The 21,964-nt window shown below is 42.7% G+C and overlaps 2 protein-coding genes across 2 annotated transcripts in view; one reads left to right on the top strand and one right to left on the bottom strand.

The window, feature by feature from the left end:
- LOC135499960 (uncharacterized) overlaps nt 1–21,964 on the top strand; it is a 193,232-nt gene that overhangs the window by 102,241 nt on the left and 69,027 nt on the right. The gene's annotated exons all lie outside the window — the stretch shown is intronic.
- LOC135499933 (piggyBac transposable element-derived protein 4-like) lies at nt 8,474–10,441 on the bottom strand. The gene has a single exon (XM_064790995.1). It carries the CDS (start codon nt 10,439–10,441, stop codon nt 8,474–8,476), a length of 1,968 nt encoding a protein of 655 aa, XP_064647065.1.

The raw sequence follows: 21,964 nt of genomic DNA, 5'->3' as shown, positions 1-21,964 counted from the left end.
TCACTTCTGTCAGCTCAACAACTCTATTAACCAGAATGTCCCCATCGTACCCCATTCTGTCACATTGTTTACAGTTTGTGCACGGGATTCTACTTAGTCCGTCAGCGTTCCCATGAAGACGGCCTGCTCGGTGTTCAATTTTATAGTTGTAGGTTTCTAACACTTCCAACCACCTAGCCACTTGACCCTCTGGTTCTTTGAAATTTTTAAGCCATGTGAGACTAGCATGATCAGTTCTGATCGTGAAAAATCTACCGTACAAGTAATGTTTGAAATGTTTCACAAAATGTACTACGGCTAGGAGCTCCCTCCTGGTTGTACAATAGTTACGTTCAGTTTTAGACAATGACCGGCTACCATACGCAATAACCCTCTCGTGACCATCCTGAATTTGGCTAAGGACGCCTCCTATACCAAATAGACTAGCATCTGTATCTAGTACCCATTCACCTTCTTCTCTAGGGTGTCCAAGAATTGGTGCAGACATCAGGCACCCTTTGAGAATGTCAAATGCCACTTCCTGTTCTTCACCTCATACCCATAATTCATCTTTCTGCGTTAATTTGTTTAACGGCCTAGCTATGGTAGAGAACCCTCGTATGTAATTGCGATAATAGGCTAGTGTCCCCAAGAAACTACGCAACTCTGTCAAATCCTTTGGCCTCGGCCACTCTTTGACAACTCTAACTTTTTCTGGATCACATGCTACTCCATTTTCGCTTACAACGTGTCCTAGAAAATGTACACTAAGTTGAAGGAGATTACATTTCTTAGGTTTCAACTTTACATTGGCCTGTTCGAATCGTCCTAGCACAGTTCTCAAATTCTTTGTTGCCTCATCAAAATCTCGTCCCCAGGTGATCACATCATCAAGATATACCAAGCAGACTTCAAATAACAAATTTGACATCATTTTGTTCATCATATAGGTGAAGGTCATCGGACTATTCACCATACCGAATGGCATAACTTTGAAGGAGTAAACATTGGTCCTATCTCGGAAACAAGAAATTTTGGATGCCCTTTCTGTAAGCTCTACTTGCCAGAATCCCGCCTGCGCGTCGAGTGCTGAAAAGTATTTGGCCCCAGCTAATGATGATAGTAAAGTTTCTTGATTAGCCATAGGTACAGCAGAAACCACAGTCTTTTTATTGACAAGTCGATAGTCCACACAGAAACGATTTGTCCCGTCGCGCTTCTTTACTAGCGTAATGGCCGCTGCCCACAGACTATCAGGACATGGCACAATGATGTCATTCTCTAGCATTGATTTTATTTCTTTGTCAATTTCTTTTTGTTTCTCTATAGGGAATCTCCTTGGAGGTACCCTAATTGGTTTTGCATCACCAACGTCTATATCATGTTTGACAATTTTAGTCCTACCCAGATCAGTCGGTGAAGTGGCGAATGCCCCCGAAAAATCGTTCAGACAACGTGCCAATTCATTACGTTGATAATCAGTTTCAAGATCCTTAGAACATCTCTCATAGAGCTCCTTTAGGTGCTCAGGTATTTCTAAAATACCGGTATCGGTCTTCTCCGATTCTTTTACTAAATTAACAGCTTTGTTCGCAGGAGGTTTCACATCCTCTCTTTCTACAATTTGAGTGCATGAATCTACGGGACACAATACTCCTAAGTACGTTCCCTTTCTTACTATTTGGGCCTGATCCCCGAAATTAGCAACCCTTATGGGGCACTCCCCATTTCTTGAGTCCACCAAAGTTTTCCCTAGTACACAAAATTCTGGAAGTCTCGTCTTCCTTGTAGGTTCAGCCACAGCCCAACCACCAGATGCGCGCTCTAGTGGCTTAGCAGGGACACCACTCAACAACACTTGGTGACCTGCCGGTAATGTAACAGTAGACGTAGCAAATATTTTACAACATCTCAACTTAGGCGCTCTATTAATTCGACATAGCACCTCAGTCTTCCCACACCATAAGACACCTCTACGCGCATCAATGGTACAACCCAGCTGTCCAAGAAAATCTAAGCCTGATATTCCATCTCCAGGGACATCAGCAATGATAACTGACCCTTCGGTCAATATATCGTCTGTCAATTCTATCACCATTTCACCTTGTCCCAATACTTTTAAAGCAGACCCCTCGACACCTTCGAGGACAGGCACCTCTGTACCTAATCTTGGCCTCATTTCTTTTTTAATAGACTGAAATTTCTCTCTGGAGAGTATGGTGACACATGATCCTGTGTCTATCAAAAATTCAACATGTTCTCCACAAATTTTACTTGGCACATACAACCCCGAGTTGTTTTTCCCAATATTGACTTTAATAGGTGTACCATTGACGACGTCAGTCTTATGATGTGAGGCTTCCGTCTCCTTTACAACTGAGAAGCGCCCCCCTTTCCCAGTTGATTCCCGTTTCCCTGATCGGTCCTATAGTTACCGTTATCGCGCCAATTATTCCTTGCCGTATTGTCTCTTCCTCCCTGCGCCTCATTTTGACTATGTGGACAACGGCTGCTAAAATGACCAAATTCATTACATGTCCAGCACTGGATGTCCTTCAACGGTTTCTTAGGCCTACGCATGTTGTCACCAGCCTCATTGCCAGCGTAACCAGGTTGCGCACCTATTTGAAATGATCCAAGGAGTTTCGTCAGGTTTGTTATATTGCCACTCACTGATGCCAAACCCTCTTCTAGGCCCTTAAGTCTAGACTCAAATTTCTCCTGGTCTCCTCCTTTTTTACTACTAGCACTTACATGTTTGATTGCGCCCTGACTCTTGTCATTGTTTTGAAATTTCTGACGGTCATCTCTAGTAGTTGTGGCTTTCAAAGATCTAGGTAATGTCTCAACATTTCCACTTGATGACGTTTCATCAAGGTCCTCAGCCCTCACCATTTTACAGACCCCTTTAGGTCTTGGTAGACCACCGTTATTTCTACGCGACTCAATCTTTTGGAAATTTTCCATTTCTAAAGCCACCGTAATGGCTTGTTCAAGCGTGTCCGGAGCTGCCTGAAAAAGTCTGACTCTCACGTCAGAATCATCTATAGCGTCAACAAAATGTTGCCGGGCCATACGCTCAGTCCACTGTAGGCCTAGACCTGGATATGCTAAAGAGCAGAGACGTCTTATATCCTGCCCCAATTCATGTAAACTTTCATTTTTGTGGCGTCTTCTATTACGAAGTTCAGCGGTGTATAGCTCGGTTCGATTGGCTGGGCCAAAGCGTTTCTCCAAAGCCCTGGAGAGTTTCTTGAAATTTGTACGGTCCCGCCTGGGGAGATCTGCCATTACTTGTAAGGCCGGCCCGCGGAGACACACCCCCATGCCTTGAGCCTTATCTTCATCATCCCATCCTTTCAGATCCGAAACCATCTCAAAATGTGCCATGAAATCAACCCAACTGGTAGACCCATTATAACATTGAGGAACTACTTCCCGCTTAGTACGACGCACTCGTGCGTGTGGGGCTCTGGCCTGGTCTCCACCAGCCAAGCGAAAATTAGGCGAATTATCCCTTGAGGACTCATCCTCTGTGGTGGACGTATCATTACCATCACCTCGCCCATTTCTTCCCTCGTTCATAATAATCACCTCGTGATCAGAGTCTGACATTACTAATTAGTCTGATATGCTTCACACTAAACGAATCTAAGGCCTAAACCTTTATCTACGGCTACTTTGATGATTTTAGTCGCACACGACTAAATCTAAACAGTAAACTCAGTGAACCGGTACTACTTCCAAACTCTAAAGTTCAGTCATAATAATCACCAACAAAATTGTGTCCGTTGAAGTCTCAATAGGTTCACTCATTTTTACTTCAATTTCAAATGATGCGTCTCTTATTTTCATTGATTGAATTGCTCTTTGGGTTTGATATTACAAAATTATCCCACCGCTGCCACCAGTTGTAACTTTCGCTAATTCCGTAGAGGGCGTCGCGACTGTCACTGGATGGCCTTTTAGAGTTTTTGCTGCCACCACCCGTCTTAAGGGAATTAATAAAATCTCACCAGTTTCTATATAGAGGCGAGAGAGTTGGGGTTCGTTAAAAGAACACAAAACACTAAACTAAACCACGTGAATAAGAACAAGGGACTAAAATATCTTGGTAATTAATATTTCATATTTCATCTCAATTATTTAGACAAGATTCATCATTCATTATATACAAATTCATTTACAAAATGGTACAAATACCAAAGGCAATTCTATTCGATTTCTGCTAAAACGACTCGGTAAATCCAAAGAATCTTCTCAAAACTCCCTCAAACTCTGTTCCCGATTTAAATAAACCCAAACACCGCACAACGCGCTCTCACCGAAACGTACCGAGTCGGACCTCTGTTCCAGACTCCCCGCGCGACGTCATCAACCAGTTTAAATACCCCGCCGACGCTAAAACCGCACTACCTTGGTGACGTCACGTAAAAATGTACACTTACACACTGAATGTAACACAGAAAGAGAGCCTACTCTTTCACGCCCAAAATACTTGTATCATCTATCAAAAACCCTCGAAATTCTCACCCCAGGTCACAAACTGACATTACAATAAGTATCTAAACACTTCGTCAACCTAATGAAATATATTCAGATTACACCAAGAACTATTTTAAACTTCTCCCACAGCGCGAGGATCAATGCGCTGAATTTACATCGACGAAATGTCAACATTGAAGATCGTGAACCAGAAACAAACCTCATATAAATTGGGAAACCGTATTCATTAAATTAAACCAGACCAGAAACAATATCTGAATATGATAAGAATTTAACCCCAAGGGTGAAAATAACTAAGAAGTACTCAAACCCCTACAATTTTGACCCGAATTTAGTCAAAAGACAGAATGAACACTCTACCTCATTTCCATAAACAGCGGTGCGAACTGTCAAATGTTAAACCCGTAAAAACACAATGAAATTTGTACAAAGGGACAAAAATCATACACACACATATTCTTACCGGTGAAAAGACACAAACCTATAAGTTTCTATTAAAATACTCACGTTTTCTGTACGTAAAAATGCAAATATTGACACTGTTCGGAAGTTTCGCAAATCTATGACCATGGCAAAGATCCAAAAGATGAGGTCACAGGTCACATAAATATTCAAATGAGCCATGCGCTTGAAGCACGTGCACAACGTAAATATCAACAGAGGAATTTCGCTACAGTATTACTTGCCTCCCCAACAACAGAGGAAGAGACGGAGGAAGTGGCTGCGGCAGTGTTGCTGGTCAACAGCTCTGATACATGTTCATTAAACCGAGAAAACATCTGACCTGTAAAAGAAATACATGAAAAACCATCATGAAGAACGCCTTTTGTGTCGATTCTCACTCAGCCATGAATGAGTTATGGGGTGGTCCATAATTTTCAACATTTTCAAGTGCACAAAACGTACTCTTTTGAGCAACCCCCTCCCCCCCAAAGTGTACAATCCCGAATGAAAAATGTTCATGGCCGAATGACCCACATCCCAAAATAAGGGGGTTCTAGTTGTGTTTCCAACTTGGTCAGTCATTGCCCGTCAACATTGTTTTCAAAATAATATAAAGAAGATATTGTTCATATTCATTGCTGGGTCGGCTGTGAATAATCGTATCACCCATGAATTTCTTAAAGTGTACATTGGTGTTTTGACCCCCTCCCTCCCCGTACGTTTTGTGCTTGTGAAAATGTTGAAAATTATGGACCACCCCTAAGCCAAGCCAAGGTTAAACTCAACGAAAATTGGAAACGTTATCAATAATCAAGGCATAGGCTGGTTAGGGCATGGCATACATGGGGAGGTGCACATCTTGGGGTGGTGGAACTAAAATTTAGAAAATCAGCATAGATTCCACGAAGAGCTCCGAAGCTGTTCGAAAGTAGCGGAAGGGCTCATCTGGCTCAGCGAAGGTTGCACGTGCACCCAGTGCACCCCCCTGCCAAATAGACTCTTTCGTAGAAGGCCCTGACCACACTCCTCGCATGCGTGGAGAGTGTCCTGAACAATACAAGTAGGATTAAAGATTTAATCTTTCTATTGTTCGGTTACAGAAAAACGGGAAAAAGTCACATTTGCATCCATTTTTTCACAATCCAAATGCCTATTTCGTTTTTATATTGGTGTCCAATCACATGTACCAAGTTTGAAGGGAAGTTTATTTTGACTTTTTCCGAGTTAGCCTATGCCTGTAATGCTTTTGCTGTAGTAAAAGTGGCTCTGCTGATCATCTACGAAAGAGTCTATTGCCTACGTCAAGAGCTCATAATTGGCCGGGCCTGGGGCACTCTTTTCTTGAATTCCTCGACACCCCAGTGCACTGCTCTCTGATGACGTCTCAGAAAAGGCAGGGCTTTGGTGCGAGGTGCAGGGGGCATGCACATGAGCGGGGGGGGGGGGGGGGGGGGGGGCTGAGGCTGAGCCTTGCCTTGCTCTTAATAGTAGGTATACGCTCTCAGGTCGATGCCGATCATGCCGATTGGAATGATAATGATTGATGGGGGCAGGCCTGGCTTAGTTACCATATACTGATATAGCTCTGCTCAGACACAGTCAGAGAAACAGAGCCAGAGAGTTATGACACGTGCATAGTGGCGACTACGTGGGTGACAGTGTACATGCATGCATCATGTGCATGTAGGCCTATACAACGTATGTCAGTCATGTCAGTGTACAATACGTGAATTGCGAAAATAATTTCCGCCATCTTGCCCCGCGGCCGCTTCCCCAGTTTTCACGGTAAAATGCATGCAAATGTTCAACCTGCCTGCAGAAAACCTTTTCTTGATGTTCCCTCGCAGGTGACAAGTATTTCCACTGGCTTATTTGGTTGTATATTTGTTGCAGTTCATGTGTAACATCCCAAAAGTGTACAACACTCTCCCTTGTCACAGAAAATTGGCATGTGATCAGAGATAAGAATTATTATTTGTGATCTAGGCTCTGATTGGTTAGAACATGAGACGATTTCCGGAGAAACCCGAACATTACAAGTATAACTGACTTTTGGCGGGAAGTTCATCTGCGAGCAGTTATACCCAAATTAATTAGAGTTTAACTCAAAATAATTATAGTTAAACTTATATTATTCTATTATGACCGCTTCGGACCGCCATACTACAGACCATACATTATGGGCGGTTATTTCCGCATTAAATGATGTCCTAAAACGCGTCTTTATAACTGGCGACTCGTGTGTGTGTGTAGAGCAACCCGTGCGTACAGAGCAAAACGCGCGTATCTAACTCGTGACCCCTACAAAGAACATAACGCGAATGTATAACTACTGTCGCATAAACGTGCCGTCGGATAACTAGTGTCGGATAACTAGTGTCGGATAAGTGCTGTCGGATAACTGCTGTCGCATATAAGGTTCCTCAGCCTCCCGCATCGCGGCTCATGGAGCACATGTGGATCTTGATTAGTAGCCATTTTTCTCTTCTGTCTCAAACTCGGGATTACGTCGCTTAGAACAAAAGTAAGAATAACTAGCGCCGCGATGCGGGAGGCTGAGGAACCTTATATGCGACAGCAGTTATCCGACAGCACTTATCCGACACTAGTTATCCGACACTAGTTATCCGACGGCACGTTTATGCGACAGTAGTTATACATTCGCGTTATGTTCTTTGTAGGGGTCGCGAGTTAGATACGCGCGTTTTGCTCTGTACGCACGGGTTGCTCTACACACACACACGAGTCGCCAGTTATAAAGACGCGTTTTAGGATATAATTTAATGCGGAAATAACCGCCCATAATACATGTCACAGTTAACCCTTTCCAGACTGGGCCTTACCCTGGCCCCAGACTGAAGCCTTTTTAGCCTAAATTGGCTAAAAATTTCAAACCAGGATTTCTCAAAAATTACACTATAGAATATCATGAAACCAAAAGGAGTTGACAGAAAAGGGATGAGGGTTCTGAAAAAAAATTTTTTTGGGGGGGTGGGACCTCTGTTGAGGTCACGTGACCAAGATGGCCGCCGGCTGGGCTGCCGCAGACTCATTTTTTCCCCTCAAACTGCTCTAACTCTGTCAATTCCCATTGTATTTCAATAAAATCAATTTAATATGATAGGTATGTGTCTCTTCTTTGATTTGAGTGGAAATATACATACCTAATAGTCATTATTGACTATTAGGGGAGCTTCCAAGATGGTCATACCTGGGCTTTTCACTGGTGTTTGAGTGAAACATTTTTAGCCTGAATTGACTCATAATTTCAAACCTAGATATCTCAAACATTATTCCAAATAATGTCATGAAACCAAAAGGAGTTGACAAAATACAGATGAGGGTTGGTAAAAAAAAATTTTGGGGGGGGGTGGGACCTCTATTGAGGTCACGTGACCAAGATGGCCGCCGGCCGGGCTGCCGCAGACTCATTTTTTTCCCTTCAAACTGTTCTAACTCTGTCAATTCCTAATGTATTTCAATAAAGTCAACTTTATATGAAAGCTGTGAGTCTTTCCTGTCATTTGAATGCAAAACTACTCACCTAATAGTCATCATTGTCTATTAGGGGGTGTCCAGAATAGTCAACTTCAGTATGGTAAGCTTCAAAGCAGTCCCTGTCCACGTGTAGTCCCGGGTGTGATGGACAATTTTTGCACACCATCACTGTTTCCAATGGTTTGCCAGATGGTCGTCTTAGGCCCCTAGCATAGCAAACTTTACAGTTCTTTGTTTTCCTCCGCTTTCCACTGGGTACAAATCCTCTGAGGACAGGAAAATGACGTCCGGTAAGTCGGTGCACGGTCTCCTCCCGAATGACAAGTTTGTTCAGCTTGGGACTTGATCTCAGTAACATGGCTACAACATCATGCAAATAGTTCAGAAAAGGAGTTTTTTTTCCTTGCTGAAGATTGTACAACTTGTTTGCACTGAGGCAGCCTTGCATTATCATGTGGAAGGCAACCTTCTTGTACCATTTGTACGATTTTCTGCACGTGTGAAATCCATGTAGTTGTTGGTCCATCATGTCGACACCTCCCATCTGCTGGTTATACTGCAGGACGCATGTCGGTTTGATCACATCATTCCCTGCTCTGTCCTTCTTTCCAGTGGGACCAGTATCAGCAGCTGTTGCAGTGCTCAACAAGTGTACAATCTTAGGCTTGCCTGTTGACTTGTCTTTTAGAGCACGGAACTTTACTGCCAAGACATGTTCATCATTACATCTGTAGAATATTGATTGTCCCTTCTCAATTCTGTCAGTAGCCAAGGCCTTAGGAAAGTTTTTCCTGTTTGATTTGACAGTTCCGATGACATAGGTTCCCCTAGCTAGAAGCCAGGCTGCAAGATTGGGTGAAGTATAGTAATTGTCTAGGAAGATGCACCGCCCAGCATTCAAATGTGGTTCTATCAGAGTGGCAACTATGGTTTCTGTAGTTGACAAACCCTGGATTTCTGGCAATCTGATACCACAGTAGATTTCAAAGTCTAGCAAGATACCATTACTCGTACAGAGCTCATAAAACTTGACCCCAAACCGAGATCTCTTTGTCTTGATATATTGTTTGAAGGCCAAGCGTCCTTTGAACAACAGGAGAGATTCATCAACACAAATATTTTTGCCTGGCTCGAATGCTTGTTGACAATTTGCCTTCAAACAGTCAATCAATCTACAAATCTTATAGAGTCTATCCCTGTCTGGATCATCTTGGTTGTAGTGCGTATTGTCATTGAAGTGCAAAAATCGTAAGATGGCCTTGAATCGATCCCTTGGCATAGTTGCACTGAAAATTGGACAATTGAATAATTCGTCACGACTCCAGTACATGCTAATTTCTGGTTGGTGGTGAATTCCCATCAGGAGAATTACACCCAGGAAAGTTTTCATATCATTCACACCCACTGGGGTCCAATCAAAAGCTTTCACACCATTTCGAATGTCATCCCGATACTTCTCCTCGAACTGATCAGCACAACGATTAGTCTCCTCCACCATGATATCTATCATCTCGTTGCTAATGTAAAGATGAAAAAAATCCATGACACCTGGACCATTACCCATTCTAACCTTTATCCTCTCTCGGGCAGCCATTGGGACAACTGTAGGTTGAAAATCATTATTAGCAAGGACCCATTGCCACTCTGGTTCACGTTGTCTTCTAGCCCCACCACGCCCACGCCCACGCCCACGACCTCTGCCTTGTACATTTGCCTGGTTACCTGCACCCCCAGCAACAGCAGCAACCTGAGGTGGGGCAGGAAGTGGTACAGGTCCTTGAGCCTGAGCTTGAATAGGTTGGGCTTGAGCTTGAAGAGGCTGGGCTGGAGGTGGGGCAGGAAGTGGTGCAGGTCCTTGAGCCTGAGCTTGAATAGGTTGGGCTTGAGCTTGAAGAGGCTGGGCTGGAGGGGGGGGTGGGTGGGGCAGCATGTCCCTGAGAATTGTCACTTTCATCATCACCGGAAGGCTGGTAGTCGGAGCCATCATCATAATCAGATGGATCAGAGTCACCATGGTGCCCTAATATCATGTCATCATCACTGGACACATCCATGGCCATGAAAACAGGACTAGGGGGACGTGGACGAGCAGCAATCCCTCTACCAAGAGTTCCTCCACGAGTATGGGCGCGGGCACCACCACCACGAGTACGAGCACGCCCTTGGCGTAGTTGTCCATGTCCTTAAACAGGGGGGGGGGGGCAAATGTAGGAGGAGTCCCTACAGTCACACTTGGACCAGCAGTAACTGGGGCGATAGTTGGGGCCTGTATTGGAGCAGGCATAGGCCCAACAACAGCCTGATTAGCATCATCATTATTGTCACTGGACTCATAGTCTGACAGTTCAGCATGTGCATGCATAGTACCATTGTCTGACCTCAAAAATGACCCTGAGCCGGTATTTTCAAGGTCTAACTCGTCATCAGAGTCATAATCTACACCTGAACTATCGTTTCCAGCTTCTTGATACACTAACGATTCACCTAAGTCCAAATCTTCATCTCCAGAATCATCCTGACTGTCCAAAACGAAAGCTAATGCTTCGTTCAAATCGAAACGTGCACGCTTGTTGCCTCGTGCCATAGCTGCAGACGATATGTACACAACATGTGGTGAATACACTAGAAGCACGGGAAACATATTCGAGACGGTGCTGCACCACACGGAATTCAACTAAACTACGCAGGATTGTTTTTAAATCAATTTTAAGTCATCCCGTATGTGCGACGGGATGCGTCAGAATCGATGGTATTTTATCCCGTATGTACGACGGGATGCGTCGTGAAAGGGTTAAGCGCCCAGATTGAAGCATGGACACCAGCCTAAGAAGAGGCCGTACAGTACAAACATGGACAAACCTACATGTAGTTCACAGGATACTTACGCCCAACTCTGACGATATATGGCGACACGTTCTTCTGGCCAGTCAATTAAATTGACAAATCCAATGGTACTTTCAGACAGATTAACCACCATCAATAACCAATGAGAGTTAGTGCAGATCGGCAACAAAATCCAAGTGAACTCTTCAAGGCGAAACTGCAAAAAGATGATGATAATCTTGTAGCAGGGATAAAATCAATCATGTGCTATATTATTCTGACCCTTCAGAATGCAATATTTCATGAATCCATTTTGATAATATAATCAAAACTGGCATGCTTGTTGTTTCCAGCTCAATTTTGAATTGTCCATAACCTCTAGAGCTGTATACAGAAATGAGCAGTAGACCCCCACCGCTCTGGAGCCATTTCCTTTCTCTTCAGCTAAAATGGCTCAGCAGCTAGCTACACATGATCTGTATAGCGCTGATTTGACCACTGTCTGGAGCTGCTCTAAAGCAAGCAAGCAAGCTACAGACTATTTTCAAGCAATGTGCAGACAATAAAATGCCACTAAATAAAATTAAATCACCTTTCTCAATAGCCAGGTCATGTTTCCCTTTTCCCACCTCGCAGCCAGACAGGGAGGTAGCATATTTACAGTCCTGGATGTCTTCACATTGCACTCCCTCATCAGAATCCAAAGGAATCCATTCATTATCTCGTCAGTCAATAAACCATCTGGTTCCAGAGAAACCAAATCCGCCTCGCGAATGGTATTCGCGCCAACATTTAACTTCCGACCATCAGCTCCTTGACATATGCCTCGGACTTCTGCGACAGTGCGTAACTATCCCTCTCCAATGTTGACATGTGAAGGGAGTTCTCTTACCGTCTCTACTAACGAAGACCTTTGAATCGTATCGACTTCAAAGGCCTTCAGCAGTATGGAGCAAACGAATAACATCTTTAATTGAAGAAGTCATCTTATACGTCAACCAGGAAGTCTGAGGCACTGTGCCGTAGACCGATGCTGAACTTGAACACAGACTAACCTAGTAGGGAATGAACTCAAAGAGTAATAACAGATAATTTGCATCAGACATATTGTCGGAGAAATCGTCCTTATCAAGTACAATTACAAAACCTACCGGGTTGATGATATCGAATGGAGCCAGAATCCAGAATCGACATTCGCAACAAAGACTTGTCGTACATGGATTTCTTTGCAAAGAATCATCAAAAGAACATTCAGGATAAGGGTCAACCATTACTTGTCACCTTGCCAAAGAAGAGAGACATCCGAGCTGGTCAGGAGGGATCTCAGCTCATTCCGATTCCAACTCTGATAAGAAGCCTGGCTTTGGCTGAAAGATGAATGGGTTCAGTAGTAACAACAAGGATGTTTGCTTATCACAACTGACACTACTTGCTTCCATTGATGTCCTCCCCGCTAATGGTATCTGAGAGGACGTTTATTCCCGTTTTTAACAATGTTTTTTCCGCTTTTGATCGCTGTCTCCTTGACAACGGGAAGGACAGTGCTTTTTAGAACCGGTATTGCTGATTTGAATAGAGAAGAGAGAATTCCGCCTAAACCCTGCCCTGTTTGTCTATGAATCGGGTCACCTTGAAATACATTTAGTCCACGACCATAATGTGCTCTGTACGCATCTAAATTAGCCACATAGGGTATACGCCTTCCAGTCGCCATATTCACGATATGAACCCAAACTCAACTCTTTTGCAATGATCGCCCAACGTCATTGTGTGGATGAAAACGTTGTCATTCAATTTCATCACAAGGCAAAATGAATGTTTTGAATCGGGAAAAATACTTTCAAGTTTTATCTCAGCCAATTTGGTTTCACTCTATTCTGATCAGAACGCCTTGGGGCCGATTTATTTTGTTGTTTCCTCGCAGATTCGTTGAAAAATGAGGCACTATCCAATTGTTCGGTTGGTGAGTCACCGCCTGACCACTTTTTTTCAACCAGTGGACTCTTTCCTGCGGCACCTACTGTTAAGCTCGACTTTGGTAGCGATGTGCTTTTATCACCTTCGCGCTTATGTTTATTTTCATCATTACTATGCGGAGAGAGAGTCGGTAAGGCCATTAGATTACGCGGGGATTTTATTTTCAGACTTCCAAACTTTGCTTTTTTGGGTTTGTCAGGCTCAAATGGGATGAAATCGCCTTCTGTACTTAAGTTCTCATTTTCATCCTTGCCTCCTTCAGATAAGGTTTCCTCCTCATTATCAGAACCACTTTTTTGATCTGGTATAAGTAAATGCTTGCTCTGATGCAAACTATGCTTTCTTTTATGACCTGATGAGGCGTCTACATATTCAACTCTATGTTTAGTCCGAGGAAGATAACTAGCTCCTGGAACTGGGGATTTGTAGGCTATCCATGCACTTGGAACACCAATCTCCAAGAGTGCGTCCTTTAGTTCTGTAGCCCCTTTTGGTGCTTTGAATTGAAAGACCTCTGGTTTTAGCAGAAAATGAAAGTTCCTTATAATGTTCGAATCGGAAAAGCTCCGTCCGTTGATGTTTTGTTCATACGTGAACGGATTCCAATGAATGTGCTGCTTATGATGGCTAACATATTCTTCCAATATTTGTCTAAGAAATGGAATGTCCGGTAGCTTTTTCAGTAAATCAGCAGTATCTTCTCTTTCCATCATCTGATTGTTGCTGTGCCAGGGGTTTCTAGATAATCCTTTCTGTTGATCAAAGAGTTTCATTTTCAGATCAACTGGGAGCTTTGCATACCTTCGGTCCGTTAGAATATCTCCTGTCGTCGACTTTTGGTATCCATTGGATGTGTTCGATCTACATCTGAGGTTAAACTCTTCCACCGGAATCAAGTAACACTCCTTAAAGCCATATTTTGCTTTTTTTGTCATATTGTTAATTCATATTTGTTGTACGTGATACGTGATTTTTGCTTATCACAACTGACACTACTCGCTTCCATTGCTCCTTCAACATATTATAGTATTGGGGAAATCAGGCATATGTCAAAAGAGCGCAAGCAGAGCACCTTGAGGGCAACTCTGGTGCAACGGGTGGGGTGGGGTGGGCATTCTCATGATAGCGCCCACCATACCTGGGGTAACATCCGCTTCCTCTTCTTGTAACTGTTCCACCTTATCGTCAAACACCGAATGATCGAGCAATGGTTTCGCTGCGCATGCATCACTTGTGATGTTTGCTTATCACAACTGACACTACTTGCTTCCATTGCTCCTTCAACATATTATAGTATTGGGGAAATCAGGCATGCCAAAATCCATAAATGCACCTCTCATTGCCCTTTCCCAACACTTTCCTCATTCCCAATACTCCCAATACTTTCCCCAATACTATATATGCTTGACGAAAATATATGAACCCGAAACTAGAAATAACAACACACTCTTTTATTCGACCTGAGTTTACAAGGATATTACACCAATATCGTTTAGAAAAAAGCATTTTTACGATTACAATCGCTGTACTTCGTAAATAGAGCCTCAACATGATCTGACCTCTGCACTGACTCTGCCAAGCGCCCCGCAACTACTGCAGCATCAGTCATTGCGTTTACTCGGGTATAATACCTAGCCGATTCGGCAGTACTCCAACCAACATGTGCCATCATCTGTTCTTCCGATTGAACAGCCTCTGTCATACCCAGGAGAATTGAACAACCAGCGCGCAGGCTGTGAGGTTTTTCACCCTCATATATTCCAAGAGTTACTAAGTATTCCTTAAAACGAAGATACAATGTTTGATAAGTGACATTGTTATCTAACACTCTCCCAGATTCATCCACAATTCTGAAGAGGTATCCGCAAGAAAGATTCACCCCCCACTGTGAACACCATTTGACATATCGTTCTAAACCGAAAATTGGGCAAATATCTAGATCATCACAACGTTTTATCACAAATCGGTTTGCATTGCCTTTTACACCCCTTATGGTTTTAGTAATGGTATGACAAAAACTCATGCCTGAATGGTCTTCCAAACGCTTAGCCTCCTGTGCAGGTACAATGGACAGATCGGATGCCCGATCACCCGCAAAAAACTGGATTTTAAGGAAGGCCTGGTCCCGCATGAGAACAAACATCTGTCAAGGAAATAAAGCAGGCCTAGTGAGTTGATTATCAATGTAGTTAAAGATACTGCGGAGTTTACCGATAAACACTGGTTTAGCCTGTTTAGGAAGCACGTGAGATTTAGCCTGCTCCAAAGCTATCTGCTAACAATAATTCTTTATTGAGAGAGCACATGCTGGGTTCCCACTATTCCGCTTAATATCCCATATGTGCCCCCTCCCTGCCTGCTCAAAAATATCTACCAATTTCTGAACTAAACCACTCACTGTAGCCGCAGCCAAACGCATTGGGCACGAACAATCTATTCTCAACTTATCTCCTAAATACGGGCAAGTAATGTGATGTACTTTAGTCTTTCCAAAAGAATCCTTCCAGACCAAGAATCTACGAAGATCTCCAGGATCACATGATGATATGGACGGTTGGTGGGTCAATTGAGACAGAAACGACTGCAAACTATTGTGAACGATATCTTGTCGCTTTTTCTTATTCGAATTACTCCACACGCTGTCGAGATATGATATTCTTGATTCGATAGCATCCATGTTCATCCTGGAATCTCGTTGATTCTTGGTCTGCTGGAAATACAAAAATTCCTGTTGTAACATTACACAAACCATAACCTATGGGCAACTAACGGTTGGCTAAGCCCTACTCTATCAGGGACAAAACCCCTCTTTGATGGAAGCATAACAACATCTTGTTGACCACGTGACCCTAAGCAGAGAGAATGTTTTGAATACATTGACAAGGTTGGCTGCCATATCGAAGACGATTCTATCTTTGGTACTACCATAGTGCAACACTTCACTTTACTCTGAACTAGAAAAGTGAGAACCGGTATAATCATTGAAGATGGGGGAAAAACATAAGGGTTCCCTTCCTTAGTGATATCCTGTGCAAACACGTTGATACCAGACGTTTTTGGACTAGGAGCTGGAGTAAAGTGCCTACTCGTCATAGTATTGCTATCAAGAGCCATCAAATCTACTGTATGTGGGCCAAATTGCTTCTCAACACTGGACCAAGAGCTCCTTGACAACATTACATCAGACATATTCAACGACCGCGATGGAGCATCCGCTGGATTTCGAGATGATGGAATATGAAACAAGTTGAGTTCAACATTTAATGAAAACACCACAGTGAAGATTGACTTGATGAGATCATTCAATGCGCTACTTTTACCCCCCTGGTTCCCCCAAACATCCACTAGAACCTTACTATCAGTCAGTATATCAACCCTAGTATCCCTGATTTGGGGCGCCATGGACTCCAAAACACGCAAAAGGGCATCGGTCTCCTTTTGATTTATCGATCTGTCATCATTTTTAGCTCAGCTGACTCAGTCAGCCGAGCTTGTCAAATAAGTTGTTCAGTGGCGTCCGTCTGTCAATCCATCCATCCATCCATCCATCCATCCGTCCATCCGTTAAACACCTGGTGCACATTTTGAATTGAGAAGAGCTAGAGGCCATCAAATTGGCGTGTGTGTACATCAGGAGTAAGGGTACGTTGACACAAAAAATTGGAGCGATGCGCCTAAAAATAAGCATACTACGGCAATCGGAGCGTCAAGTTGAAATAGTGCAATTTCTCATGAATTATTCATTGGACAAACAACAGCTTATTTCCCCTGAAAGACAAAGATTTGCATATAATTATCACCAAAGGATTTTAAATTTCGACGAAGTTTAGGTGGTGTTATCACATGTTATGTAATTGGCAAGAAGCCAAGTGGTTTTCAAAATTCGCGGGGAACTACTATTACTATGCTCATTCAGGGTTTATGCTCGGTCTGGGCATATGATCTCTCGATTCGCGAAGTTTTAGACGATGATTTCGCCCAATATGGCTCAGATTTTTTAATGTAAGCAAGCACAAGCTGTTGTTGGTAGTAAACACCGCAATGGTAGACGTTATTGCTATCTAATTGGGCGTTTTAATCTAAAATCGCTGTTTTATTGTCTAAATTATCGCTGATTAGAAGGAATTTCCCGCTAATGACGTCAACAGAATTCCCTTCTTCAATGACGGGTCGCTTCTGTCAATAACAATAAAACAACAGAAAATAGGAAAATATGAAAAAATGGCTTACCATTAGGGCCTATGGGCAAGACACAATGCTAGGAGCGGAAATTATATTATTTTGTTTCTATTTGCAGGTTTTTAAACCTAGTCTGAGAGTTTTCCTAAATAATTTATATTTCTAAAATCGATTCTTCGCATTTCTATGTTCTGTTCACTTCTGAAGTGCAAGGTAAGTCTGTCATGTTTCTGTGATGCTGGTCGAAAAACGTTTAAATATGCAAATATGCGTTTGATAATCAAGTGCCAGTGGTTCATTATCATGCACAGTGTGATGCATGGTTGGTAGTTTGTAAGGAATTCGGTAGCCTACACTCACTGACAGACATTTATTTGTTCTGATGCTGTGCTACAGCTAGGCCTACTAGGGTATGTCTCACCTTGGATTTATTTCAATTGTTAGACCATATCCACAACTCCGTGGATATGGTCTATTGTTTTTAGCTCACCTCTTAGCAGAGGTGAGCTTATCCCATACCGTGGCGTCCGTCGTCCGTCGTCGTCGTCGTCGTCGTCGTCGTCTGTCGTCCGTTAGCAGGGCACGTTTCGTAACTGTTAGAGCTATTGAGTTGAAACTTGGTACACATGTACCCTTATGTAATGACACCTTGGAGACTAAGTTTCGGTCCGATTCGTTTCATGGTTTGGCCACCAGGGGCCCAAACGTTAAAAGTGAAAATATGCAATATCTCCCTTAATAGTAGTCGGGAAATTTTGAAAAAAATATGGTAGGTACTTCTAGCAAAGGTGCATCATATATCCTCCGGGTTTTTGATTTGACCTCCTTTTCAAGGTCACAGAGGTCAAATGGTGTAAATTGGCCGTTAGGATGTAACGATGGCACGTTTCTAAACTGCAATGACTATTGATACCAAATTTGGTACACATTTACCCCTTAGTCAGGTGATCTCAGGGACCGAAGTTTGGTCCAATATGATTCACCACTTGACCACCAGGGGGCAAAATCCAAAAACCTTAAAAATGCGATTATTCCTTAACTTCTTGCCCGATTGCCACCAATTTGATATCATGGGTTAATCTAACCACCATACAGTATATGTCACACAGGTTTGTAATTTGACCTTCTTGTCAAGGTCACAGAGGTCAAATGGCGTAAATTCGCCGTCAGGCCGTAACTCTGGCACGTTTCTTAACAGCAATGACTATTGATCACACATTAAGTACACATGTACCCCTTGGTCAGGTGATCTTAGGTACCGAAGTTTGGTGCAATCTGATTTGCCGTTTGGCCTCCAGGGAGGGGGCCAAATCCTAAATTCTTCAAAATGCCATTATTCCTAGCAATGACTTGCCCGATTGGCACCAATTTTATATCATAGGTACATCTAATTCTAACAACCATTCAATGTGTCACCCGGGTCTTCTTTGATTTGACCTACTTTTCAAGGTCACAGAGGTCGAATGTACTGTAAATTGGCCATTTTGGGGAAATTGTAATTGCTTGGACCTACATCAAACCTAACACTACATGACACAATACCATGCTCTTTATCCATCTTTCCTCCACATGAGGTGAGCACAATGGCCCTGGCCATTTCATTACTGAGCCGATCGCCAGGACCCGAGGGATGTGGTTTTCGACACGTATCTCCGAAACTGCCGCACGGAACGACCTGAAATTTGGTTAGGTTACGTTTCATAACCTGCTAACGAACAACGTGTACTTTATTTTTGCAGCCGTTGCTTACTTTTTTAGTTTTCGGGTGATTTTTGATGAAAATCGCCGGTTCTGAACCGTTCCGGTAATAGCACTGCCTCCCGCGTTTTTACCGATTAGGCAAGTTGCTCAACGTTGATCTGTCCCGACCTGAACAGGTGGGAGGATACCCGCTACATGGAAGAGCCAACAGACATTTCGTCTACGCATTCTAGACTGGGTGAGTGTGATTTTTTCGTGATTGTAATCGCCCTCAAATTTGTGTTGAAACACTGCATCAGACAAAATTAACTCATCAGAGGTCAAGAAAAGGATCTTAAGAATATATATTCGCTGTTAGTTTGGGTGATTATAGGGAGCACGTCCATCTTTTGAGGCAAACTTGTCATCCGAAAGTTTCCAGATCCCCGCAATGGCGGATATACATTCATCAAAAAAATTACGAATTCGGGCAAGTTTCATCAAACTGTGCGCCTTAAACACCTAAGAATGTCTCAAAATCACCCAGACTCTACACATGAGATATACCTTCACTGAAAATAATTGCTAAAACCTCGCTTAACGTGTCGCGAGTGCTGAAAGCAACAGTTTTGGAGATCGTTTTTCTGTACATCCTGCTCACTCCTGTAGAAATGTACAGTAAAGCACGTATACACGTGCAGTGTAAATGCACACCTTCTGAAAATATTGTCAGCAAAGGTGATAAGTGTTTGTTCTGAATTATGAGAATGAAATTCATAGACTATTAGCAGGTAGTCAGTGTCTGTTGGTCTGAATAATGAATGATAAAACTTCTGGTGAAGTTAAAATATTTCCTCGCTCTGTTTTACAGCCTGACGCAGTGACGGGGATGATCAGCATCTGTTCTGTTCTGCGACCGCATCAGTCACGGATATAGGAGCCTTGACCACGAGGAGCTGATGAGGCAAAGTCGTATAACCGTCTTAACCTTGGCATCGGTGCAGTGCTGAATTTGCCGTCCGAAGACAAACCAGTATAATATTCCAGCCGTATTTCGTTCTTTTCACTGTAATACTTTTACTTCAAAAAGACTGAATAAATAAACCTACTGTGGCAGTTGGTTTAAAAAGATATTATTGCATTTTACGTTTTTACTCTTAGTGCTGATCGGTCATACCCCTTGGGCCTGGCCGTAACCTTGCATACTGGTTGTCTCGATGCCGTATGCTATGACCATGTATATATCTACTGGACTGGTTTGTTGCACCATGTCGAAGGAATTTTATGTAGAGATCAAGACACTTCCCTCACATCACAATCTACACCTCAAAAGAATGGTTGTAAAAATCCTTGCCATGATTCCCGGTTGCCCCTATGTTGTGACCATGCATGCATCAATGGCCTGGGATGTTGCAACCTACACTTCAAAGGAATGCGAAGTCTAAATCACATTTATTTTTTGTCCCCAGGTTGTGACTTTCCTAACAGCAATTGCAGACCATATCCCTGGTGATAGTGTTTTGTCATCTTAAAAATGAGCACCAGGACAAAGCACCAAAAACCTGCCACTTAAGATCAGATCAGAAGTTACCTACGTGGTGCCAGTACCCACAAGTGCATGATTGACACCTAGATCATTTGAAGAAAAAATTGGCAGCAGAACCATGTGTGCATGGAGGGAGGTATTATAATATAAATACTGTGGAGACGCAATGTATTATTGGTCGTCCCAACATTGGGAGCTTTCATCCCCACCAGCCATATCAGATGGCCAACTGGTTTCCCTCACTCGACCAGAAAACTCATCAAAAGATACGAAAGATGTTGAGATTCAGATTACATTTGCTTGTTGTCTGCTGGATTCTGACCATCCATATGCTGAGTTGTTGCAGTCCCAGAACCATCGCTAATTCTAGTATAAATGATGCACCTACTGTCACAACCTAATTCAGCTGGTTATTCAGGGTTATTTGCCTCTGATTTATCTGGTTATATCCTGGTGCAAACCTAATTTCTCAACATGACAAAATACTTTCACCAGGGATATGGTCTGCAATTTGCTGTTAGGCGAATTGCCCAATACTAGTTATATTTTGTCTTAGCTTTCGAGTAACCTATGCGTACCATAAATGACATAGGCCTAATAGTATGTATTTTCCTGGATCAGCGCAGAGTGTATCCACTATAAATCCATCCAGTGGGCCGTTTGGACATTTATAGAGTATTAGACATGGTTGTGACTCCAAGACATGAAGAGACGAGTTCGTGACTCGGAGAGACGGGTTGTCCATAAAGAGATGAGGTTGTGACTCTGAGACAGGTTGTGCATGTTGAGACAAGGTTGTGACTTGCAAGGTTGTGATTCTGGAGACAAGTTGAAGAATGTAAACTGGGGAGTGATGTCTGCTGTCTACTTTGTTACCTATTTTTAAAAATTTTTGAAAAAAAAAGATTTATCTAAATGTAGGCGTAGTGATTGTACAGCTGTTTGTATCAAGATATAAAGTAGTGACTGATGAATGATGAATCATTCATAATTTTTTTTTTCTATTTTCAGATACTAGGTGCTGATACCCATTGTCTTCGCTGAATTTGGTGGCTGTTGTAGTATTGAATTTGCCTCCCCATCAGGGTCGCACCTATTGGAAAAAGGTTGATTGCATCTAGGCAATCCAAGATCTATTGCCTCCGTGCAATCCAATAAAACTCTCAAAATCTATTTATGTTAACACTTCCTGTAATTGTAAACATTCATTTGTACGTATCAAAATATCATGCTTTTTACATGTCTGTTTTATTTAAGGCAACTCATAAAAAAGGTTATCCAAAACTTTCACAAGCAACCATAATTTAAAGCAAAACCTTCTTCCTAAACATG

This window comes from Lineus longissimus, chromosome 15 (assembly GCF_910592395.1).
Source record: "Lineus longissimus chromosome 15, tnLinLong1.2, whole genome shotgun sequence".
NCBI lineage: Eukaryota > Metazoa > Nemertea > Pilidiophora > Heteronemertea > Lineidae > Lineus > Lineus longissimus.
Note: the sequence above shows the minus strand (reverse complement) of the source record. Positions and strands in the feature narration are given on the sequence as shown.